The 26,264-nt window shown below is 38.3% G+C and overlaps 1 protein-coding gene across 1 annotated transcript in view; it reads left to right on the top strand.

Annotated features, from left to right (window-relative positions):
* The first annotated feature begins 1,101 nt into the window (after nt 1–1,101).
* TWSG1 (twisted gastrulation BMP signaling modulator 1) overlaps nt 1,102–26,264 on the top strand; it is a 75,622-nt gene continuing 50,459 nt past the window's right edge. The window contains exons 1-2 of the mRNA XM_045887040.2: nt 1,102–1,280; nt 3,171–3,324. Coding sequence (XP_045742996.1) covers nt 3,202–3,324 — 123 coding nt within the window. The 5' untranslated portion in view covers nt 1,102–1,280; nt 3,171–3,201. The remainder of the gene's footprint in view (nt 1,281–3,170; nt 3,325–26,264) is intronic.

Genomic DNA, 26,264 nt, shown 5'->3' on the forward strand with positions numbered 1-26,264 from the left:
ACACTTTCCATTCTTTCTGTTTTGACTACTAGTTGAAGACTTTATCACTAGGTCACCATTTCCAAGGGGAAAGTACCTTGTGGCTCGTCTAGCTCAATGGGCTCCAACTTAACCACTTTGAAATCTTTTTAAAAAGCAAATTCCCAGGGTTGTGGGAAAGAACTGAGCATAAATCTCAAATGCCTTTATTTACATGTTTACTGTCGGTGGAATCAATTCATTCTCCTAAAGTACGGGCTGAAATGAGTGCTGCGTCATATATGCTCCTGGAGCCCTCTCCGACTGAGGATTGCGGTGGTGCGCTCTAGCCATCTGTGTAGCCGTCTGTCCATCCTCTCCGAAGACCAGTGGCCTCCTTCTTGAACAGCACCCACGGCGCCTCCTCTCTTCTATTTCCCGTGCTAAGCCCAGTGCCACTCATTGAGGGCGCAGCAAATCTTAGTGAAGTGCTGAACGAAGACTCTACCCTAGCAGATCCTTATTCAGTAGGTCTGAGACAGAGCCCAGAAACGTGCAGTTTAAATAAATCCTGCCTCCGACCTCAGATAACAAGAGTTCAAGGGTAACGGGCTGGGCTGCTCCACCACTAGGTCTTGAATCCCCATAACGGGACAGATACAGCTGCTTCACAGGGTTGCCGTGGGGAGTCACTGAGCTAATGCACGTCGCATTCTCGGCTCCGTGAAGAACACAGGCCAAGCGCAGAGACTGGGCCTCACAGAAAGTAAGCCGCAGCCCCAGGTAGGCGACAGAGAAATCCAAGATGGGAGCAGGGAAGGGCGGGGGCAAGGCGCGCGTGGGTGCCCGAGTGGGTGTCCCTGAGGGCGGGAGTGTGGCCTCTGTTGGGCGTGACCGGAGGGCGGGGTGGGGCCTTCGTGCGTGAGCGGGGCGGGGTCCCAGTCGGGGGCGGGGCCTTCGTGCGGGCCGCGCCGGGACCAGACTGGAGGCGGGGCGGTGGGCCTGGCGGGCCGCAGGCGGGGAGGGGCGGGCCCGGGGCGTGCGCTGACAGGAGCGCCCCGGGAGTGAGAGACGCCTCCTGGCGGGAGCTGGCGGCAGCGTGGAACCGAAGGCGGGCGGAGGGACAGGGGAAACTGCGTGGGGGTGGGGGAAGGGTGGCGGCGGGCCTGTCTCTTTAAGGTGCCCGAGGCTCGCGGGCGCTGCGTTGAGGGACGGCGCGGAGGCGCGGCCTGCCTCCCTCGCACAGCCCCGCGGCTCGCCCAGAGCTCGGCCGACCTGCGGGGGAACGAGGGCCAGGCGGCCTCGCGGCGCCGCGGCGCACGGTGAGCGGGAGCAGGCGGGGCAGGGTCTGCGGCCGGGGAGGGTCCGGGCCCAGAGCACCGGCCTCTGGAGGCCGAGGCCGCGGCGGGCTCTCGGGGCCGGGAGAAACGGAGCAGCTCCCGCGCGGCCTGGGCCCCGCCTACGCGCGGGACAGAGTCGGGGCGCCGCCCGGTGGGTGCTGGGCGCGGGCACGCAGGCCGGCGGCACCTCAGCGGCCCTCTCCGCTGCCTCGCTGGTCCGCGGCGCGTCGGTGAGCCGAGGGTGAAGAGCCGCCGTGGCCTCTGCCTCCTCACCCGGCAGCAGGGACTCCGTGCAGCGCACAAAGGCTGCTGTCAGTGCCATCCCCCTTGGGACCACACACAGGTCGCCAGAGCCTGAGAAACTGGTCCCGACGTAGGAAAACAGTTCCGCTGTGGTATCGTTCCTCACTCCTTAGAAAAAAAAAGGGAGGCCCTTTAAATAATTCTGTTACCTGCTTTATATATGCCCTTATTTACTTGAATACTTTTTCCAGTAAGATTTTGGGAGTAGTATGAAGACAGAAGAGATGGAAAAAAAAAATCCCATTTTTAGTGAGTGTAGGATAACTAGTTATGGATAAAAATCACTTTTCGAATACCTTCTTTGGCCCCCACGAATATGCACCAGAAATCATCAGACTGTGTATGTGGTGTTAAATAAATTAGAAAATTGGGTTACTAACGGTCTTTAAGAATAGTTTATGGGCCTCAGTAACAGTCACCACGGCTTTCTCTTTGAAAATTGAGTCATCCCGGGTGCAAAGCCCTTTATTCTTTTCACCTTCTTATTGCTTTTGTTTTATTGTACTTTATAATACTTAGAATAGAAGTTTACAGTAATCATAAAGGCCCTATAAACTCACCTTTTATATATTCAACATCAGTAGTCATTTACTTTTCTTGATTATATTTTTGGGAGGGTTTGTTTTAACGCCAAGAAGTTATATCTTTTAAAACAACTTAATAAGCATGTCTGTGGTTTAGCCACTGTCAGGATTTGTGCTGGTCTTTTTTCCTTCTTTTTTTCAAAGTGTACTATCTTCTTAATAATGTTGAAGAATCTGTGGTACCTTTGGTGTAGAATTAAAAGAATATCTTCACATTTTAATAAATTACTCAAGAGTTCTTAATGCAATTAATAATTTACTATCCCCTTTGTTATTTGCTGGGTTATTTAAGGAATGACTGCAACTCCTTTCTCTGAGCTGCTTCATTCTGGCTAATTATGTTAAGAGGTAAAATGAGATGGTCATAAATAATCATTAGAATAATTTGCATTTTTAAAATGTGTTAAATTGGGGCACCTGGGTGGCTCAGTCGGTTAAGCAGCTGGCTGCCTTAGGCTCAGGTCATGATCCTGGGGTCCTGGGATCGAGCCCCACGTCCGGCTCCCTGCTCAGCAGAGAGCCTGCTTCTCCCTCTCCCTCTGCCTGCCACTCTGCCTACTTGTGCTGTCTGTCAAATAAATAAATAAAATATTTTAAAAAAATGTGTTAAATGTTTTAAATTATGATACAATATTAATAGTTTTAAATATGAGTTTAGAGTTGAATAATGGGCCTAAAACTAAAGTTGAATAGTAGTGGAACAGTATTAAAACTAGTTATTTGCCTCAGTAACCTGATGGTTTTTATATACATATCATATATGTGTATGTATATGTATATGAAGTTGGCTGACAAGACATTACTTATATAAAACTTGTAGTTTGTTTTGACTGTTTAATCATTCATTGAGTGTCCTTTAAATGATCACTCAAAAGTCTTTTAACACAATGAGTCTTGTTTTGCTTTTCATTTCTGTATGTGTTCTTAACCTAGCCCTTGCCTTTGAATTAAAGGTGTTTTTTTTTCTTTTTGTTTGTTTGTTTAGCTTCCTGGGAGTTGATTGTCTCTGAAGAAACATGAAGACACACTGTGTTGTTATGCTTACTCTAGCCATCCTGGTATTCCTGACATGGGTCCCTGTGTCACTGAGTTGTAACAAAGCACTCTGTGCTAGTGATGTGAGCAAATGCCTCATTCAGGTAGGACTAAGTGTACTTTTATTAATATTAAAATGTAAAAGAGATAAAGAGTGCATATATACAGATATAGTGTGTGTGTGTGTGTGTGTGTGTATTACAGTGTAAGGCCTGAGTATTAAGTCAGCTCCTGAGGTACTGAACCATGACACACTGGTCTGGGTTTTTGCCCCCATAGTTTTCTTGCATATTCCCAAGGTCAGATTCAAGAAGTTTGGTGCTGAAAATAATATCCAGTTTCATAAATATGCTATTACAAAGTGATGAGCACTCCATTCAGATAAAGTAAAGGGTTTTCTTGTATTATCTAGTTTATATACCAAAGAAGCTCAATTACTATATTTAGAAAAAAACTTAGCTAGTCAAATAATAGAAAAATTGTTCCCTTATAAAAAGTAATAGTTGTCTATTCTGTGCAACGGTTATCCCAAATGTAGCAATTAATGCAGTAAACATTTATGTCATGCAGTGTCTGAGGGTTAGGAGTCTAGGAGCAGTTGAGCTGGGTGGTTCTGGCTCAGGGTCTCTCCCAAGATTGCAGGCAAATTGTCGGCTGAGACTGTGGAGAATCTGCTTCCAAAACACTTGACAATTATGTCTCTTTCAGTCATCAGGATAAGCCCAGGGATGTAGCTACCACTGTCATTTTTCTGAAGAAAAAATTGAGGTTAAGTAATTTGGTTAGGTTCATGTAGCTAGTAAGTGACTGTAGAATGAGGTCTTTAACTCCAAAGCCTGTGACCTTCCCACTAACCATACTGGTTATTACTCCATAAAGTTGTGTTAATTAGTGTTAATATAGCTGTTCTCTTTTTTCTCATCTGCAGTCTTGTGCCTTTTGTGTGTGTCTGTATTTATTAGCCTCCCTTTTAATTTTTGGTTGTTGGCTAAGAAATCTGGTAACCACACATATTAGAATTCTGTGTAAGGTATGAGTCAGCTGTAATTCTGACATGGAGCAGTTGTGTGTATGTACTCTAAGTGATAATGATTTTTATAGATTTGAGGTATTTTGTATTCATTTTGGACATTTTGGTCCTTCTCATTAATAGTTGATATCCTTGGAAGCCTGACCTTTGTCTGAGTGTAGTTTGCCACCATCTCATACTCTCTCTACCCTTACTTTGCATTTCAAACCAAAACATTGAAATAGAGAAGTTTGTTGGTTCGTTTGTTTTTATTTTTTTTCACTGTGAACATTTTTCAAGCATAAATAGAAAAAGAGAGGAGTATAGTGAAGGGCAGTCCGGCAATTAACTCAGGCTACCCATGTTTCATCTCTGTTCCTCTACACTGCCCACCCCAGCTATGTCTTAATTTTAGGCAAATTCCTGATACTGTTTTATCATAATTCTAATATCTACATTTTAAAGATAAAAACTCTAAAACACAGATATTAGCAATTTATGGGGTGCCTGGCTGGCTCCATTGGAAGACCATTATACGATCTCAGGGTTGTGAGTTCGAGCCCCACATTGGGTGTAGAGATTACTGAAAAACAAAAACAAAAACAAAACCCCAAATAATCTTAAAAAGAGTTAACAGTAATTTTAAATATCATCTAATTTTATACATGGAAGTCTTGATATGGCATGTCTGCTTAGGCTCATGCTGGCAGAAAACTTTGTAGTCTGTATGTGAAGTCCAGCTTTGTGCTCTGGTCTGATGGGGAAGTGGTGCCCCTTCCCATGTTGCTTCAATGTAGCTTTATTATTATTAGAAATAAAGTATCGCAACAATTGCTATGTTCATGTTCAGGTAGAATTTCACTTAAATGCCACATTATTTTTGACTCTCCAAATCTATAATTTCCATTAGTTCAAATAATTAAAAATTGGATTTTATTAAAATAACTTGCTTGGTAAAGGAGTATTTTAAAAAGATAGCTTTTGGTTAATATTGATAAATACCCTCAAAGGTTTTTGGTTTGTTTCTTTTGCTTTTAAATTAAAAAATATGTAGGAGCACCTGTGTGGCTCAGTTGGTTAAGCATCTGCCTTCAGCTCAGGTCATGATCTCAGGGTACTGGATCCTGTTCCCCACTCAGCGGGGAGTCTGCGTGTCCCTCTGCCCTCCCCCCACTTGTGCACACTCTTTCTCAAATAAATAAATCGAATCTTTTAAAAAATTAATTAATTTAAAAATATGTAATACAAAATACTTGAAAAAGTAAAGACTACTATGAGTGTAAAAACTGGAAAATTGAGTGAGCTTCACCTGTTAAATGGTGACTCTAGTAAATTCATTGGAAAGAAGCTAGGACTTGTTTTCTTTACCATTAATTCAGTGATGCTAACATTTCTCAGATTCCTGTTGTTCCTTCAGAGCCAGGAATCATCAAATCTTTTTCTGGAGTGGTAGAGACAACACTTCTGGTGCATAGTGGCAGAGTATTTGAAGCTAAAAATATTGCAGGCTTGAGAATTGGGGATTTTCTTATTCATTTATTCACAAACACTTATTGGACATTGAAGGAAAATGTGATTAGTTCCACCATTTGACTGATTTTGTGGTCTCCAAAATTCCAGCAGATTATTTCACATTCTGAGCTTTATTTTCCTTGTATTCCTCTTACTATGGCTATGTAACCACCCCAGAAATCAGTGGCTGAAAACAATGTTGATTTTGCCCATGAATTTGCATTCTGCCAGCGTGGGTGGGGTAACTCATCTCTGCACCACACAGCACTAGGGCAGCTTGAAGGCTGAGGGCTGGACTTATCTGAAGCAGCACTATTCTGTAGAACTTTCTACAATGATAGAAACAGTATACATCTGCCCTGTGCAGTGCAGTAGAAACTAGCCACATGAGGCTGTTGAGCACTTGAAATATGACTTGTGTGATTGAAAAATAGATTTTTAAATTTTATTTAGTTTTAATTAATTGAAATGTAAATAGCTACATGTGACTAGTGGCTACTATACTGGATCTCACAAATCTGAAGGCTCACTGATAAGTCTAACACCTGGGCTAGAAAGATTCTTCAGCACTCTCATTCTGTCTCTCTCGCTCTCAGTCACTTACTTTCTCAGTTGTCTCTCTATATGACCTCTCTAGTGTGCTGGTTTAAGATTAGCTAGATATCTTACATATTGGCTCAGGGCTCCCAAGATACATGCCTCATGAAAGAGAGCTAGAGGAATATGTATTGCCTTTTATGGTCTCACCTTCAAGGTTACGTACTACTTGCACCATAGTCGTTGGTCCACCTGGATTTAAGTGGAGGGAACATAGGCCCTACCCTGATGGAGGAGCATAAAAAGAGCGTATGGCATAAAATGGCAAGGACATCTTTGAAAAATACATACATATTAAATGTAAAATAGATTGGCCGGCTAGGTGATCTCAGAGTTTCCTTCTAGTTCTATATAGTTCTAAAGAAAGAAAACAACTATTATGTGTTAAATATTCTCTTTTTTTAAAATCAGAGTAAGAAAGGCATTTCTTTTTTATTGAAGTATAATTGACATACAATGTTACATTAGTTTCAAGTATACAGCATGTTGATTTGACAATTCTATACATTAGTGTTCACTATAATTAAGTGTAGTTACCATTACAATATTACTTTCTTAAAGATTTTATTTTATTTATTTGAGAGAGAGCAAGCGAGAGAGAGCACAAGCAGGGGAGAGGGGCAGAGAGTGTGGGATTAAGCAGACTCCCGGCTGAGCAGGGAACCTGACTCAAAGCTCCATCCCAGGACCCAGGGATAATGACCTGAGCCAAAGGCAGACGCTTAACTGATTGAGCCGCCCAAGTGCTCCTGTTATTACAATATTATTGACTATATTCCCTATGCAGTACTTTCCATCGCTATGACTTATTTTATACCTGGAAGTTTGTAAGTATACCTCTTAATCTCCATTATCTATTTTCCCCATCTCTCCTTCCCCACAGCCATTAATTTGTTCTCTATATTTAAGAATGTTTGTCTTATTTTTCAGATTCCACATGTAAGTGAAATCATATGGTATTTGTCTTTTTCTGTTTGACTCTTTTCATATAGCATAATACCCTCTAGGTCTGTCCATGTTGTCACAAATGGCAAGATCTCATTCTTTTTTATGGCTGAGTAATACTCCTGTGTGTGTGTGTGTGTGTGTGTATACACTACTCTTCTTTATCCATTCATCTATCTATGGACACTTGGGTTGCTTCCATATCTTGGCTGTTATAAGTAATGCTGCATGTATCTTTTCAAATTAGTGTTTTCCTTTTCTTTGGGTAGTTGGATTATATGGTATCGTATGTATTTCTATTTTTAATTTTTTGAGTTACCTCCATACTGTTTCCTATAGTGTTTGCACTAACTTACATTCCCACCAACAGTGCACGAGGGTTCCTTTTTCTCCACATCCTTGCCAACACTTGTTATTCCTTGTCTTTTTGATGGTAGCCTTTCTGACTGGTATGAAGTTATACCTCATTGTGGTTTTGATTTGCATTTTCCTGATGATTAGTGATGTTGAACATCTTATGTGTCTGTTGGCCATCTGGATGTCTTCTTTGGAAAAATATCTCTTCAGGTCCTCTGCCCATTTTTAATTGGATTATTTGGGTTTTTTGGGTGTTGAGTTGTAGAAGTTCTTTATGTTTTGGATACTAACTCTTTATCAGATATATTATTTGCAAATATCTTTTCTCATTCACTAAGTTACCTTTTTGGTTTTTTCTTTTATTTTTCTTGCACTGTGCAAACACTTTTTATTTTGGTGTAGTCCAGCTAGTTTGCTTTTGTTTCCCTTGCCTCAGGAGACATATCTAGAAAAATATTGCTAAGACTGATGTCCAAGACATTATTGCCTATGTTTTGTTTTAAGAGTTTTATGGTTTCAGGTCTCATTTTTAGGCCTTTCATCCATTTTGAGTTTATTTTTATGTATGATGTAAGAAAGTGGTCCAGCTTCATTCACATGTAGCTGTCCAGTTTTTCCAGCACTGTTTATTGAAGGAACTGTCTTTTCCCCATTGCATATTCTTGCCTCCTTTGTTGTAGATTAATTGACCATATAGGTGTGGGTTTCTTTTTGGGCTCTCTCTCCTTTTCATTGATCTGTGTGTCTGTTTTTGTGCCAATACAAAGCTGTTTTGATCACTACAGCTTTGTAATATAACTTGAAGTCTGAAATTGTGGTGCCACCAACTTTGCTTTTCTTTTTCAAGATTGCTTTGCTATTCAGGTCTTTTGTAGTTCTATACAAATTTTAGTATTATTTGTTCTAGTTCTGTGAAAAATGCTGTTGGTATTTTGATAGGGATTGTTTTTTTTTTTTTTAATTTATTTGAGAGAGAGAGTGAGAGAGGACATGAGAACAGGGTGAGGAGCAGAGGAAGAAGCAGACTCCCTGCTGAGCAGGGACACCCCCCCCGCCCCCGATGCAGGACTCGATCCCAGGACCCTGGGATCATGACCTGAGCTGAAGGCAGTCGCTTAGCCAACTGAGCCACACAGGCACCCAATAGGGATTGCTTTAAATGTGTAGATTACTTTGAGTAGTATGGACATTTTAACAATATTTGTTCTTCCAGTCCATGAGCATAGTCTGTCTTTCCCTTTCTTTGTATCATCTTCAGTGTCTTTCATAAGTGTCTTATAGTTTTAAGAGTATAGGTTTTTCACCACCTTGGTTAAATTTATTCTTAGATATTTTTTCTGTGCAACTGTAAATGGAGTTGTTTTTTTACTTTCTCTTTCTGCTACTTTATTATTAGTGTATAGAAATGCAGTAGATTTCTGCATCCTGCAACTTTATAGAATTCATTTAGCAGCTCTAGTAGTTTTTTGGTGAAGTCTTTAGGGTTTTCTATATATAGTATCATGTCATCTGCAAAGAGTGAGTTTTACTTCTTCTTTACCAGTTTGGATGCCTTTTATTTCTTTTTCTTGTCTGATTGCTGCAGGTAGGACTTCCAGTCTGTTGAATAAAAGTAATGAGTGGACATCCTTGTCTTGTTCCTGATCTTAGAGGAAAAGCTTTCAGTTTTTCATCATTGAGTATGATGATAGCTGTGGGATTTTTCATATGTGGCTCCTTTATGTTGGAGCATGTTCTCTCTAAACCCACTTTGTGGAATTTTATCATGAATGTGCTTTGTCAAATGCTTTTTCTGCATCTACTGAAGTAATCATATTGTTTTTATCCTTGCTCACGTTGATATGATGTATCACATTGATTAATTTGCAAATATTGAACCACCCATGCATCCTTGGAATAAATCCCACTTGATCATGGTAAATTATTTTTTTTAATGTACTGTTGAATTTGGTTTGCTAGTATTTTGTTAGGATTTTTGCATCCATGTTCATTAGAGATATTGGCCTGTAGTTCTCTTTTTTTGTGGTGTCTTTGGTTTTGGTACCAGGGTGATACTGGCCTCATAGAATGAATTTGGAAGTTTTCCTTCGTCTATTTTTTGGAGTAGTTTTAGAAGAATAGGTATTAATGCTTAATTTTTTTTTAAAGATTTTTTTTATTTAAGAGGGAGTGGGGGTGCAGAGGGAGAGAATCTTCAAGCACACTCCCTGTTGAGTGTGGAGCCTGAAATCATGATCTGAGCCAAAGTAAGATGCTTAACTGACTGAGCCACCCAGGCGCCCCAGTGTTTCTTTAAGTGTTTGGTAAAATTCCCCTGTGAAGCTGACTGATACTGAACTTTTGTTTGTTGGGAGTTTTGTTTTTTTTTTTTTTTAAGATTTTATTTATTTATTTGACTGAGAGAGAGACAGTAAGAGAGGGAACACAAGCAAGGGGATTAGGAGAGGGAGAAGCAGGCTTCCCGCTGAGCACGAGAGCCCGATGCAGGCCTGGATCACAGGACCCTGGGATCATGACCTGAGCCGAAGGCAGACGCTTAACGACTGAGCCACCCAGGCGCCCCCTCATGATATTCTTTATATTTTTCATGAAACCTTTATATCACTCTGGTGTTGGTTATTTATCCTCCTTTATTTCTGATTTTATTTGAGCCCTCCTTCTTTTTTTTTTTTTTTTAAAGATTTTACCTATTTGACAGAGAGAGACACAGCAAGAGAGGGAACACAAGCAGGGAGAGTGGGAGAGGGAGAGGGAGAAGCAGGCCTCCTGCCGAGCAGGGAACCCGATATGGGGCTCGATCCCAGGACCCCGGGATCATGACCCGAGCCAAAGGCAGACGCCTAACCATCTGAGCCACCCAGGTGCCCCTCCCTCTTTTTTTCTTGATGAGTCTGACTAAATATTTATCTATTTGGTTTACCTTTTCAAAGAACCACCTCTTGGTTTCATTGATGTTTTCTATTACGTTTTTTCTCTTCATTTTATTTATTTCTGCTCTAATCTTTATTGTTTCCTTCCTCTTTCTACGTTTGGGCTTTGTTCTTTTTTTTTTTTCCTTTAGTTGTAAGGTTAGGTTGTTTATTTGAGATTTTTTTGTTTCTTGTGATAGATCTGTATCGCTGTAAACTTCCTTTTTTGAACTGCTTTTGCTGCATCCCAAAGATTTTGGACTGTTGTGTTTTCATTTCCATTTGTCTTCATGTGTTTTTTTATTTCCTCTTTGATTTTATGGTTGACCCATCTTTTGTTTAATAGCATGTTGTTTAGCTTCCATGTATTTGTGGTTTTTTCAGAATTATTTCTTATAATTGATATCTAGTTTCATTGTGGTTAGAAAAGATGTTTGATATGATTTCAGTCTTTTTAAATTTATTGATATTTGTCTTAACGGCCTAATGTGATCTATTCTGGAGAATGTGTACTTGGAAAGAAGTATATTTTGCTGTTTTTGGATGGAATGTTCTGTGTATGTCTATTAGTCCTTCTGGTCTAATGTGTTGTTCAAAGCCACTGTTTCAATGTTGATCTTTCTTTCTTTCTTTCTTAAGATTTTATTTATTTATTTGAGAGAGAGAGAGAGCACATGAGTAGGGGGAGGGGCAGAGGGAGAAGCAGACTCTCCACTGAGCAGGGAGCCCGACATGGGGCTCAGTCCCAGGACCCTGGGGTCATGACTGGAGCTGAAGGCAGACGCTTAATTGACTGAGCCACCCAGGCACCCTTCCTTGTTGATTTTCTGTCTGGACGATCTATCCACTGATGTGAGTGGGGTGTTAAAGTCCCTACTATTATTGTATTGCTATCAGTTTCTCCCTTTATGTCTGTTAATATTTGCTTCATACATTAGGTGCTCCTTTGTGGGGTGCATAGATATTGATAATTGTTATATCATCTTGTTTGATTGATCCCTTTGTCATTGTGTAGTACTTTGTCTCTTGCTATAGTCCTTTTTTTAATTAATTAATTTATTTGAGAGAGAGAGCACAAGCAGTGGCAGTGGCAGAGGGAGAGGGAGAGAATTTCAAACAGACCCAGTGCTGAGCACAAAGCCCCACACAGAGCTTGATCTCATGACCTTAAGATCATGACCTGAGCCAAAACCAAGAGTCAGGCATTCAACCAGCTGAGACACCCAGGCACCACCCCTACAGTCTTTGTTTTAAAATCTGTTTAATATTGCTACTCCAGGGTTTTCTTTTTTTTTCCATTTTCATTGACATAGTGAGTGTGTTTTCATACCTTCACTTTCAGTCTTTATGTGTCTTTAGGTCTGACATAAATCTCTTATAAGCAGCAGTTAGATGGGTCTTGTTTTTTTGTCCATTCAGTCACCCTTGTCATTTGATTGAAGCATTTAGTCCATTTGCATTTAAAGTAATTATTGATAGGTATGTATCGTTTTGTTAATTGTTTTCTGATTGTGTGGTTCCTACAAGACTCTTTAAAAAATCAAATTGTGGGGTGCCTGGGTGGCTCAGTTGGTTAAGTGTCTGCCTTCGGCTCAGGTCGTGATCTCGGGGTCCTGGGATCAAGCCCTGTATCAGGCTCCCTGCTCAGGGGTGAGTCCGCTCCCCCCCCGCCCCATCCCCCACTTGTGCTCTCTAATAAATAAATAAAATCTTTAGAAAAAATAAAAAGTCAAATTGTTGGAAGGATACATAATGAAAAATAATCCCTTGAGTAATTCTCTCTACTCTTCATTTTGTTATTCAGGTTTAATCTTCCAAGTAATAGCTTCCACTTTTACTTCTTTTACTGTTGTTGGTTTTTTTAGCCATATGGTTAAATAATATGCTTCTACTACTGTTTTTTAACTTACCAATTCTAGATTATGTATCTAAACTGCCTTTCTGCTATATTAGATTAGGACATGGCTTACTTACCATTCTCTCCTCCCCCATTCCAACCCTGCCATAATTGTTGTACTGTTTTTAGTTTCTCTCATGGTTCTCTCTTTTCAGTTTCTACAATGTACTTAAACCTTTCTGTTCTGTCATATCATTTAAAAACACTATCTCTTGGGGTGCCTGGGTGGCTCAGTCAGTTAAGTGTCTGCCTTCGACTCAGGCCCTGGTCCCAGGGTCCTGGGATGGAGCCCCGACTTGGGCTTCCTGCTCAGCGGGACGCCTGCTTCTTCCTCTGCCCCTCCCACCTGCTCGTGCTCTCTCTCAAATAAATAAATAAAATCTTTCAAAAAACCCCACTATCTCTTGATTCCTTCTGTAAGAGAAGGATATTAGTAGACCTCTTTTTCTTTTAAAATTTTATTTATTTATTTTTTTAGCAGTAGACAGAGTATAATTTTTTTTTTTTTAAGATTTTTATTTATTTATTTGACAGAGAGAGACACAGCCAGAGAGGGAACACAAGCAGTGGGAGTGGGAGAAGGAGAAGCAGGCTTCCCGCCAAGCAGGGAGCCCGATGCAGGGCTCGATCCCAGGACCCTGGGATCATGACCTGAGCCAAAGGCAGACGCTTAACGACTGAGCCACTCAGGCGCCCCTGACAGAGTATAATTTTTAAGAACTGTGCATGTGACTACCGTTTATCACCACACTTAGTATCATAGAAAGCAAAGAAATCAGTTTTCTTGCATTTGTGAATATACTGCCCTCAAAATTTTCTGCTTTTGGAGTAACTTCTGATGGCTGTCTCAAAGTCTGTGGGGAATGGAGTGTAACCTGTACTTTTACTTTTATATCATCAAGCTTGATAACATCTATATTCTGAAGGCACTTAGTGTAACAGTTAAGAGCATGAACTCTGAAACCAGACTGTCTGAATTTGAATCCAGTTCTGTGATGTACAAGCTATCTGACCTTGGGCAAGGGAGTTAACATTTCAGTGCCTCAATTTCCTTGTCTGTGAAATAGTAATAATAACCGTACCTACTGTGTGTGGATATTGTGAGTACTTAGATCAGTTGCTAGTATGTAAGTGCTATAGCCGTAAATATTATTGTTAGTTCTTTGTTTTGTAACCGGTTCGAATCTTCCATGCTTTATTTACAGATATATTCTAAAATTGACAATCAATAAGCCATATTTATTTTGTAATGATTTTATAAATATTGTTGACTCTATGGTCACACAGGGCACTGTGATTACATTTCCTTTCTTGAATAACTTTGCTTTTCTTGAGTTTCTAATTGTCTTTCTTGATTTTTCCATCATCAGTCATTAACACCTTATGTTGTTTTAAATTCCTAGTCTGTTTTTTCCCTACAAAGGAGCCTCCTGTGCTATTGTTTCTAGACTTAACTCATTGCTGTTTAAGTCTGATGCAAGCTGTCCTGTAGTGCATCCACACTGTTACTTTCCTAAGTTGGCTCCACTATTTCTTTGATTCCATGTTCTTTATTTTTTTTTTTAAAGATTTTATTTATTTATTTGACAGAGAGAGAGACAGCGAGAGAGGGAACACGAGCAGGGGGAATGGGAGAGGGAGAAGCAGGCTTCCCGCCGAGCAGGGAGCCTGATGTGGGGCTCGATCCCAGGACCCTGGGATCATGACCTGAGCCGAAGGCAAACACTTAACGACTGAACCTCCCAGGCACCCCTGTCTTGTTCTTTCTTGATTTAGTCTCATTTTGTTGTAACATGCCCTAGAGTATCTTCTAACAAAGGCAATATTGGGAGGAAATGTACTGGGTGCTATATCTCTTTAAAATGCATTTATTCTCATTTTATTTATAGCTGATTGGTGATTTGCCTGAATATAGAGTTGTTACATTATTTCTCCTGGGAACTTTGAAGACATTTTCTAACTGTTTTTATGCTGCTGGCATTCGATATTGCTAGTAGGAAGTCTGATGCCAATCTGTTTTTTATTCTCTGTAGGTGACTTTGTTTCTTCCTTCTCTCTGGAAACCTTGAGTTTCATCTCCTGATCCTTGGTGTGGGCATTGTGATGGGCACCTTATAAATCTCTTTTAGGAAACAGGGGGTTTGTTTTGAGCTCAAGATTAGGATATTCCCTTTTATTATTATGTTTATATATAACATCCACCCCTTTTTCCTGGAACTCTGGTTTAGTTTAAGTTACACTCTCGGTGTAAGTTTAAGACAGATTCTCTAAGTCTTAGTTTTTTTAAACAGCTTTATTGAGATATAATTCTAATATAATATAATTCTAATATTATAAATTGCACCCGTTTTTTTTTTTAAAGATTTTATTTATTCATTTGAGACACAGAGATACAGAGAGAGAGAGAGAGCATGAGCAGTGGGAGAGGCAGAGGGAGAGGGAGAAGCAGACTCCTGGCCGAGCCAGGAGCCCGATGTGGGGCTCGATCCCAGGACCCCGGGATCATGACCTGAGCCGAAGGCAGACGCTTAACCATCTGAGCCACCCAGGCGCCCCTAAATTGCACCCATTTAAATGTGCAATTCATTGGTTTTTATTGTATTCACAGAGTTATACAGCCATCACCATAATCTAATTTTAGAACATTTTGATCACCCTAAAAAGAAAATTCATACCCATTAGCAGTCACTCCCCAATCCTTCTTCCCAACCCCTAGGCAATCACTAATCTACTTTCTGTCTTTCTGTATGCCAATTTTGGACATTTAATATTAATGGAATCATATGATATGTTGTCTTTTATGTCTGGCTTCTTTTTTGAGCATAATTCTTTCATGATTCATCCATGTTGTAATAAGTATCAGTACTTCATTATTTTATGGTCAAACAGTATTCCACAGTATAGATATACCACATTTAATTTATCCATTCATCAGTTGATGAATATTTGGATTGTTTTCACTTTTTGGCTATGGCGAATAATGCTGCTGTGAGTATTCATGTACAAGTTTTTAAGGTGGATGTATATTTTCATTTCTTTTGGGTATATACTGAGGAGTGGAATTTTTAGGCCATATTTTCTGTGTTTAACATTTTGAGGAACTGCTAATGACTTCATACATTCCCAGCACCAGTGTGTGAGGGTTCTAGTGAACCTATGCCCATTTTTAACTTGGCTTATTTGTCTTTTCATTGTTGAGTTACAAGAGTTCTTTATATATTATGGGTACAAATCCCCTATCAAAAATATGATTTGCAAGTAATTTCTCTCATTCTGTGGGTTGTCTTTTTACTTTCCTATGGTATCATTTGCAATACAAAAATTTTAAATTTTGATATAGTCTACTTTATCTACTTTTTCTTTTGTTGCTTATGCATTTGGTGTTTTGGCTAAAAAACTATTAGCCTAATTCAAGGTCATAAAGATCTACTTGTATATTTTCCTCTATTTTATTTTGTAGTTTTAGCTCTTATATTTAGGTCTGTGATTTATTTTGAGTTGATTTTTGTGTGTCCAACTTTATTCTTTTGTGTATGGATTGCCAGTTATCCCAGCACCATTTTTTGAGAAGACTGTTTTTTCCCTATGGAATTATTTTTGGCACCCTTGTTGAAAATAAGTTGACCAAAAGTATAAGAGCTTATTTCTGAACTTTCACTTCTTTTCCATTGATATATATGTTTATCTTTATGTAAATACCATGTTGTCTTGATTACCATAGCTTTGTGGCATATTTTGGAATCAGGAAGTATGAGTTTTCCAGTTTTGTTCTATTCAAAGATTGTTTTGACTATTTTGGGTCCCTTGTATTACCATATGAATTTTAAAATCAGCTTGTTAATTTCTGCATTAAAACCAGCCAAGAATTTTTAAAAAAATAATTGACTTTACTTTTTAGAGTAGTTTAAAGTTTATAGAAAAATTGAGCAGAAAGTGCAGAAAGATCCAGTATACCCTTTCCCCCACACACACCCACTATTTCCTCAATTATTAACATCCTGCATTAGTTGGTATATTTGTTACAAGTGATGAACCAGTACTGACACACTATTATTAACTAATGTCCTTAGGGCTTATATTAGGGTTCATTCTTTGTGTTGTACAGTTCTGTGGGTTTTGAGAGATGCGTAATGTCATATATCTGCAGTTACAGTATAGCAGAATAGTTTCATTGCCCTAAAAATCCCCTGTGCTTCCACCTGATCCTCCCTTCCTTCCCCTCCCCCCCCAACCCCTTTGGCAACCACTAATCTCTTTTACTATCTCTATAGTTTTTTTTTTTTTTTTTTTTTAAGATTTTATTTATTTATTTGACAGAGAGAGACACAGCGAGAGAGGGAACACAAACGGGGAGTGGGAGAGGGAGAAGCAGGCTTCCCGCCAAGCAGGGAGCCCAATGCGGGGCTCGATCCCAGGACCCCGGGATCACGACCTGAGCTGAAGGCAGACGCTTAACGACTGAGCCACCCAGGCGCCCCACTATCTCTATAGTTTTATTTCCAGTCTGTTGTATAATTGGAATTATACAGTATATGGCCTTTCCAGGCTGCTTTCTTTCACTTAACAATATGCATTTAAGGTTTTTCTGTGTCTTTTTGTGGCTTGATAGATAATTTCTTTTTATTGCTGATTTATATTCCATTGTATAGATGTATCATAATTTGTCCATTCAGTTGTTGAGGGACATCTTGATTTCTTCCAAGTTTTGGCAATTAACAGTAAAGCTGCTACAAATATCCATGTGCAGATTTTTGTGTAGACATAAATTCTCAGCTCATGATAAATACCAAGAAGCACAATTGGTAGATCATATTCTAAGAGTATGTTTACTTTTGTAAGGAACTGCCAAACTGTCTTCCAAAGTGGCTCTACATCCTTGTCAACATTTAGTGTTCTCAGTGTTTTGAATTTTAGCCATTCTGAAAGGTATATATTGGTGTCTCGTTATTTTATTTTATTTATTTTTTTAAGTAGGCTCCGTGCCCAGCGTGAGGCCCAACACAGGGCTTGAACTCACAACCCTGAGATCAGGGCCTGAGCTGAGATCAAGAATCGGTTGCTTAACCGACTGAGCCACCCAGGCACCCCAGTGTCTCGTTATTTTAATTTGCAGTTCCCTACCAGCATGATATTGAGCATCTTTTCATATGCTTTATTTGCCATCTGTATATCATCTTTGGTAGATGCCTATATCTTTTGCCCACTTTTAAATAAAATTGTCCATTTTCTTACCGTTGAGTTTTAAAAGTTCTTTGTATATTTTGGATAACAATTCTTGATGTCTTTTGCAAATATTTTCTCTCAGTCTGTGGCTTGTCTTCTTTTCTCATTCTCTTTACAGCGTATTTTGCAAATCAGAAGGGTTTTTTGTTGTTTTTGTTTCTTTAATTTAAAAAAAAAATTTATTAATCTCTACACCCACTGTGAGGCTCAAACTCATGCCCCAAGATCAAGAGGCACATGCTCTTCTGATTGAGCCACCCAGGTGCCCGCAGAGCGGAAGTTTTTAATTTTAATGAGGTCAAGCTTCTCCATTTTTTCTTTCATGGATTGTGCTTTTGGTGTTGCCAGCTGGGATTCTGAAAGGGATTGCATTAAATTTGTAGATCAGTTTGGGAAGGCTTGCCATCTTAACAGTGTTAAGTCTTTTGATTCATGAACATGAATGTCTTTCCTTTTATTTAGATTTTTCTTTAATTTCTTTCAACACTATTTTGCAGTTTTCAGAGTGCAAGTCTTATACTTCTTCTGTTAATTTATTTGCAAGTATTTAATTCTTTTTGCTGTTGTTATAACTGGAATTGTTTTCTTAATTTCATTATCAGATTGTTCATTGCTTATATATATTGTTATAGATCTTAAATCTGTTTTCACCATTCTTTTCTTCATTCTGGGAGATTTCCTGTGCCAAGAATTGTTAACTGAGGTCACTGGATCCTTTAAAAGCTTTAGGGGATCCCCAAAATTATATTCAAAATTGTATGTGTACAGTTTTCGTGGAAGAAACGTCCATACTTTTTAGGAGGTTCTCAAAGTGGTTGATGGCTCTGGAAAGGTTAAGGATTACTGAGGTTTTGCTTTCCATTGCACAGACTAAGTTATCACTAAAATTCTTTCAAATTGGGGCGCCTGAATGGCTCAGTCGTTAAGCATCTGCCTTCGGCTCAGATCATGATCCCAGGGTCTTGGGATCGAGCCCTGCACTGGGCTCCCTGCTCGGCGGGAAGCCTGCTTCTCCCTCTCCCACCTCCCCTGCTTGTGTTTCCTCTCTCTCTCTCTCTGTCAAATAAATAAATAAAATCTTAAAAAAAAATAAAAATAAAAACATAAAATTCTTTCAAATTCAGCAAAGTACAAGGCATGTTGACATTTTAGATGACCGTAATAGCTTTTCTCCTCAAACTGGAAGAAAAACAGGTACAGAAATGAAGGTGGGAGATAAGTACTTTAAGAAGGGCAATGCTATAGAAGTTTAAAGAAAGAAACTACTTCCCTCTTACAGGGAATTTTGATTCTCTTTTTGTAATTTTGGTTTGGTTTGAGCAACATCTGTAGTGTTGAAATGATGTACTGTGAGGATAAGTTAGAACATTTGTTTATGTTGAGCCCTCTGCAACTCATGAAATAACTGAGTATAAAAAATTTTCCCTGGAAGCTCATAGTCATGTAAATATTTGTTACCAGCGTGGTTGCAAGGCAGCATGGTCATTCCCACCACTCCTACAAGTTGCTATGCATAAGGGTGGTCCCTGTATAAATATTTATTTTTTGCTTCGGGCAGGAAGGAAATCTAACTTTAAACATCAAGAAAGTAAAATTGTCGTCTTGGTGTATTTCCTTGTTCATATAATGAATGGTTTAACTGTTCTGTTTCAGGGGGCAAAAATGGTCATATAAGATTTTGCTTTTAACTAGATCTTAACTAGTTTTCATCTTCTGTGAAAAGAACATTTAAAATTTGTATTAATATTGTGCTTCTACCCCAGAAATCTCAAAACCTATTTTTTATTATGAATGGAAAAACCCCTTACTGACTTTGGCTAACATTTATGGTCATATTTAGGATGATATAAACATATTTCATGAAAATTTTCAAACTATCAGAGATCATTGATGCATTATTTTAGCACTTTACTGGTTATCTGAATATTTATTTAGCACTTTCATGTACTAAATCAACAGTCTGCTTTTTTTAACTGTCAAATCTTAGATTTTCTGAAATAAGTTGGGATTTCTAAATAATTTTTTTATTAATCTAGTTTCTACAAGTGTATTTTGTCCTAAGTTAAAAATATAAGTAGTTCTGGGGCGTCTGGGTGGCTCAGTTGTTAAGCATCTGCCTTTGGCTCAGGTCATGATCCCAGGGTCCTGGGATCGAGCCCTGCACTGGGCTCCCTGTTCGGCGGGAAGCCTGCTTCTCCCTCTCCCACTCCCCCTGCTTGTGTTCCCTCTCTCGCTGTGTCTCTCTCTGTCAAATAAAATCTTTAAAAAGTATATATATATATATATATATATATATATATATATATATATATATATATATGTAGCTCAGATAATTTCAGGGCTTTTTAATCACAATAAATTAAAATATTAACTTTTTCTTCCTTTTTTTTTTTTATTCAGTGCTAAATTCCACATTAGTGTCTTGCTACAGTTATCTTGATTTGTTATTATACTAGCAATACTTTGGTTTACAATATACAGTGTTTCTTCTTTCCTTGAAAAAACATTACCTTATTTTCCTGTGTTTTTTCCTCTTCATTCTACTTCACTGCTCTTAAAAGTATGGCTGCAATTCATTTGTGTACTGTTTTGCTGCAACTCATTTTTGTACTGTTTTGCTTCAGTTAACGCCTCATGAAAATCTTTGAAATCAATGTCCAAAAGTAATGTTATGCCTGATGTAATTAAGGGAAGAATAAGTCATTGTCTCCCTCTCAAATGTTTAATGTGGTTAGAATAGCTGCTAAAATAAACTAAAATTTATTTTCATTGGCTGTTTCACATGTTGAATTATTTTTATTCTATTTTATTTTTTAAAATATTTATTTATTTTAGAGAGAGCAAGCATGAGCGGTAGGGGGAGAGGGAGAGAGAATCTCAGGCAGACTCCACGCTGAATGGGAAGCCTGACGTGGGGCTTGATCTCATGACCCTGCGATCATGACCTGAGCCAAAGCTGAGTCTGATGCTTAACCAACTGTGCCACCCAGGTGTCCCTCACCTGTTGAATTATTACATTAAGACAAAGATGAAGATTTCATTGGTGCACTTGGAAATTTTCAAATATGCGTATAATAGGGAGTATAGTAAAATACCCCCACACCCAGTTTACTTATCACTCAGCTTCAACAGTGATCCACAAATGGCCAGTTCAGTTTCATCCATCCCCCACTTCACCCCCATCTGGATTATTTTAAAGAAATTCATTGGGCCACTTTTAAAGTAAGTAGGATTAAAATTTTGTGACTATGTTTATATAAGAAATGGGTGCCATTTGACATATTTTGATAGTTCATACATGAACTTGTATCCTGATTTATTTAGCCAAAATAATAAACTCTGTTTTCAGTAGTGTTTCACTTAAGTTTATATTATTTTTAGGGCAAAAGTTTACTAATCAGTTAGAATTTATAAGGAGCAACATGATAAAAAGATTCACTTTAGCTATTTCTATTTGAAGTTTAAGTTTGTTGATGTTCTCCTTACAGAGCACTAATATAACAGATTTATTATAACCTAACAATTATAATTATGTTCATTCTTTTGAATAAAATCTGATTTTTTGAGGATGTCTTGTTTTATATGTTTGTTTTTAAATATCCGTTTGAGGGGCGCCTTGGTGGCTCAGTTGGTTAAATGTCAGACTCTTGATTTCAGCTCAGATCACGATCTCAGGATTGTGAGATCGAGCCCTGAGTCAGGCTCAGATTCCCTCTCTTCCTCTACCCCATTCCCAGTCTCTCCCTCTTAAAAAAAAAAAAAAATCCACTTGACCTAAGTAAAGGTTGTAAAAGTACGTCAGCATAGGTACAACGTAATGTTTGTTGATTATTGATGCATACAGGTTATACAATTACTTAATTAACTTTGTTCTTACCCTGCTGGTGGGGGTATATTTTTAAATTTTAATTTCAGTATAGTTAACATACAATGCTAGTTTCAGGTGTACAGTATAGTGATTCAACAATTCTGTACATTACTCAGTGTTTATCATGATAAGTGTACTCTTAATCCTCTTCACCTGTTTCACACATCCCCCCCCACCTACCTTCCTTCTGGTAGCCATCAGTTTGTTCTCTATAGTTCAGAGTTTGTTTTTTGATTTGTCTCTTTTTTTCTTTGTTCATTTGTCTTCTTTCTTAAATTCCATATGAGTGAAATCATATGGTATTTGTCTCTCTAATTTCACTTAGCATTATACCCTTAGATCTATCCATGTTGTTGCATATGGCAAGATTTCATTCTTTTTTATGGCTGAGTAATATTCCAGTGTGTGTGTGTGTAGACACACACACCGCATCTTCTGTATTCATTCATCTATCAGTGAACACTTAGGTTGTTTCCCTATCTTGGCTATTGTAAATAATGCTGCAGTAAACGTAAGGGATACATATATCTTTTCAAATTAGTGTTTTTGTAATCTTTGCGTAAATATCCAGTAGTGGAATTACTGGATCATACAGTAATTCTACTTTTATTTTTTTTGGTAACCTCCATAATGTTTTCCATAGTGCCTGTACCAGTTTGCATTCCCACCAACCATGCACAGGGTTCTTTTTTTTCCACATCCTTGCCAACACTTGTTGTTTCTCGAGTTTTTGATTTTAGCCATTCTGATAAGTATGAGGTGATATCTCATTGTGGTTTTGATTTGCTTTTCCCTGCTGATTAGTGATGTTGAGCATCTTTTCATGTGTCTGTTGGCCATCTGTATGTCTTCTTTAGAGAAAGGTCTTCTGTCCATTTTTAAATCAGATTATTTGTTTTTCTTGGTGTTGTGTAAGTTCTTTACATATTTTGGATACTAACCCTTTGTCAGATATATCATTTGCAGTATCTTCTCCCATTCACTAGGTTGCCTTTTTGTTTTGTTGGTGGTTTCCTTTGCTGTGCAGAAGCTTTTTGTTTTGATGTAGTCTCAGTAGTTTGTTTTTGCTTTTGTTTCCCTTGCCTCAGGAGACCTATCTAGAAAAAGGTTGCTATAGCCAATGTCAGAGAAATTACTACCTGTGCTCTCTTTTACAATTTTTATGGTTTCAGGTCTCACATTTAGGTCTTTCATCCATTTTGAGTTTATTTTTGTGAATGGTATGAGAAAGTGGTCTAGTTTTATTCTTTTGCATGTAGCTGTCCAGTTTTCCCAACACTGTTTATTGAAGGAACTTTTTCCCATTGCGTATTCTTGCTCTATTTGTTGAAGATTAATTGACTATAGAATTGTGGGCTTATTTCTGGGGTCTCTATTCGGTTCTGTTGATCTATGTATCTGTTTTTGTGCCAGTACCATATACTGTTTTGATTACTACACCTTTGTAGTATATCTTGTAATCTGGGATTATGATACCTCCAGTTTTGTTCTTTTTCAAGATTGCCTTGGCTCTTCAGGCTCTTTTGTGGTTCAATCCAAATTTTCAGAGTATTTGTTCTAGTTTTGTGAAAAATATTATTGGTATTTTGATAAGGATTGCATTAAATGTGTAGATTGCCTTGGGTAATATGGATAGTTTAACAATATTTGTTCTCCCAATCCGTGAATATGGACTATCTTTCCATTTGTTTGTGTCCTCTTCAGTTTCTTTCATCGATGTTTTATAGTTTTTGGAGTACAGGTCTTTCATCTCCTTGGTTAAGTTTATTCCTAGGTGTTTTATTCTTTTGGGAGCAATTGTAAATGGGATTGTTTTCTTAATTTCTCTTTCTTCTACTTCATTATTAGTGTATAGGAATTCAGTGGATTTCTGTATATCAATTTTTTATCTTGCGACTTTACTGAATTCATTTATGAATTGTAGCAGTTTTTTGGTGGTGTCTTTAGGGTTTTCTATGTATAGTGTCATGTCATCTACAAAGAGTGAAAGTTTTGCTTCTTCCTTACCAATTTGGATGCCTTTTATTTTTTTCTTCTCTGATTGCTGTGGCTAGGACTTCCAGTACTATGTTGAATAAAAATGGTGAGAGTGGACATCCTTGTCTTGTTCCTGATCTTAGGGGAAAGGCTCTCAGTTTTTCACCACTGAGTGTGATGTTAGTTGTGGGTTTTTCATATATGGCCTTTATTATGTTGAGGTGTGTTCCCTCTAGACCTACTTTGTTGGGGAGTTTTATCATGAGTGGATGTCTTACTTTGTCAGATGCTTTTTCTATGTCTGTTGAAATGCTCATATGGTTTTTATTCTTTCTCTTGTTGATGTGAGGTATCATGTTGATAGATTTGTAAATACTGAACCAGCCTTGCATCCCTGGAATAAATCTTACTTGATCATGGTGAATATTTTTTTAAATGTATGTTTGGATTTGGTTTGCTAACATTTTGTTGAGGATTTTGCATCTGTGTTCATCAGAGATACTCACCTATATTTCTCTTATTTTGTGGTGTCTTTGTCTGGTTTTGGTGTCAGGGTAATGCTGGCCTCATAGAATGAATTTAGAAGGTTTCCTTCCTCTTTAATTTTTTGGAATAAATAATAAACATAAGGAAAGACTTTTAAAAGCAAGAGAGAAAAGAAAAAATTCAGCATACCAGTAAAAATCACCCAAGGGATTATTAAATTCAAAAAGACTGAAGTCCTACCATGCATCTTTTCCGATGACAATGCTATGAAACCAGAAATCAAGCACAATAAAAAATCTGGAAAAAAACACAGATACATGGAAGTTAAATAATATGCTACTAAACAATGAATGGGTAAACCATGAAATCAAAGAGGAAATTGAAAAGTACATGGAGACAAATGAAAACACAATGATTCAAAATCTTTGGAATGCAGCAAAAGCTGTTCTAAGAGGGAAGTTTATAACAGTGCAGGCCTACCTCAAGAATTTGTTGAGACTTGTTTTGTGGCCTAATAAGTGATGTGTTCTGGAGAACGTTCCATGTGCACTTGAGAAGAATCTGTATTCTGTTGTTTTAGGATGGAAAGTTCTGAATATATGTATTGGATCCATCCGGTTCAATGTGTCATTCAAAGCCACTGTTTCCTTGTTGATTTTCTGTTTGGCTTATCTCTCCATTGTTGTAAGTGGGGTGTTAAAGTCCCGTACTATTATTGTATTATTATTGATTACTTCCTTTATGTTTGTTCTTAGGTGCTTTATATATTTGGGTGCTCCTATATTGGATGCATAAATAGTTACAATTGTTTTATCTTCTTGTTGGATTGTTCCCTTTATGATTAAATAGTGTCCTTTGTCTCTTATTACAGTCTTTGTTTTAAAGTCTATTTTGTCCGATATAAGTATTGCTACCTTGGCTTTCTTTTCACTTACATTTGCATGATGGATGGTTTTCCATTCCTTCACTTTCAATCTGCAGATGTCATTAGGTCTGAAATGAGTGTCTTGTAGGCAGCATATAGATAGATCTTGCTTTTTCATCCATTCCAGCACCCTGTGTCTTTTGACTGGAGCATTTAATCTGTTTACATTCAAAATAATTATTGGTAGGTATGTATTTATTGCCATTTTGTTTCTTGTTTTACGGTTGTTTTTGTAGTTCTTCTCTGTTCCTTTATTCTCTTGCTCTGTTCTCTCACAGTTTGCTGGCTTTCTTCAGTGATATATTTGGATTCCCTTCTTGGTTTTTTGCATATCTGTTACTGGTTTTTTATTTGTGGTTACCATTAGGTTTATATATGACATCTTATGCATAACAGTCTATATTGTTGATAGCTCCTTAAGTTTGAGCTCATTCTAAAAGCACTAATGTCCCCCCCCCCCACGTTTTAGGTATATGGTATCATATTTTTCATCCTTTTATTTTTGAATCCCTTATTACTACTTCTGTGCTTCCTGCATTTCTTACTCCCACTTATGGTCTTTCCTTTCCACTCAGCAAGTCCTTTTTAATATTTCTTATAAGGCTGGTTTACTGGTGATTAATTCCTTTGACTTTTGTTTGTCTGTGAAACTCTTATCTCTCCTATTCTGAATGATAGTCTTGCTGGATAGAGTATTCTTGGTTGCAGGTTTTTCTTTTTCTTTCAGCACTTTGAATATATATCATGCCACTCCCTTCTGGCTTGTAAAGTTTCTGCTAAAAAATCAGCTTATGGGACGCCTGGGTGGCTCAGTCGTTAAGCATCTGCCTTCGGCTCAGGTCATGATCCCAGGGTCCTGGGATCAAACCCCACATCAGGCTCCCTGCTTGGCGGGAACACTGCTTCTCCCTCTCCCACTCCCCCTGCTTGTGTTCCCTCTCTCACTGTGTCTCTCTCTGTCAAATAAATAAATAAAATCTTAAAAAAAAAAAAAAATCAGCTTATAGCCTTACTTGGGTTTCCATCATCTCACTTGATACCAAAGCCTGTAACGGAAAATCCAGCAGTACCATCCCCTTTTTATGACTGAAAAACGGAGAACCACTGTGACACACTGCAGTTTATGAGCTAGGACTTGAATCTAGATCCTGTAAGCCCAAATCATTTCCTGTCTACTAGACTATCATGTTCTTTTCAGTGATGTTTCCCGGTTTTAACAACAGTGCTAACAAATTTCTAGATCTTAGCAGTGGTTAGAGAATGGAAATATTTCTCAGTAACCAAACACTGAAATATAAATAAGATTCTTCCTTAAGTTATTAGTTTTCCATTGCTGGCC

This window comes from Mirounga angustirostris, unplaced genomic scaffold (assembly GCF_029215605.1).
Source record: "Mirounga angustirostris isolate CCGP_5_RB_7025 unplaced genomic scaffold, mMirAng1.0.hap1 SCAF_14, whole genome shotgun sequence".
In the NCBI taxonomy this organism is placed as follows: Eukaryota; Metazoa; Chordata; class Mammalia; order Carnivora; family Phocidae; genus Mirounga; species Mirounga angustirostris.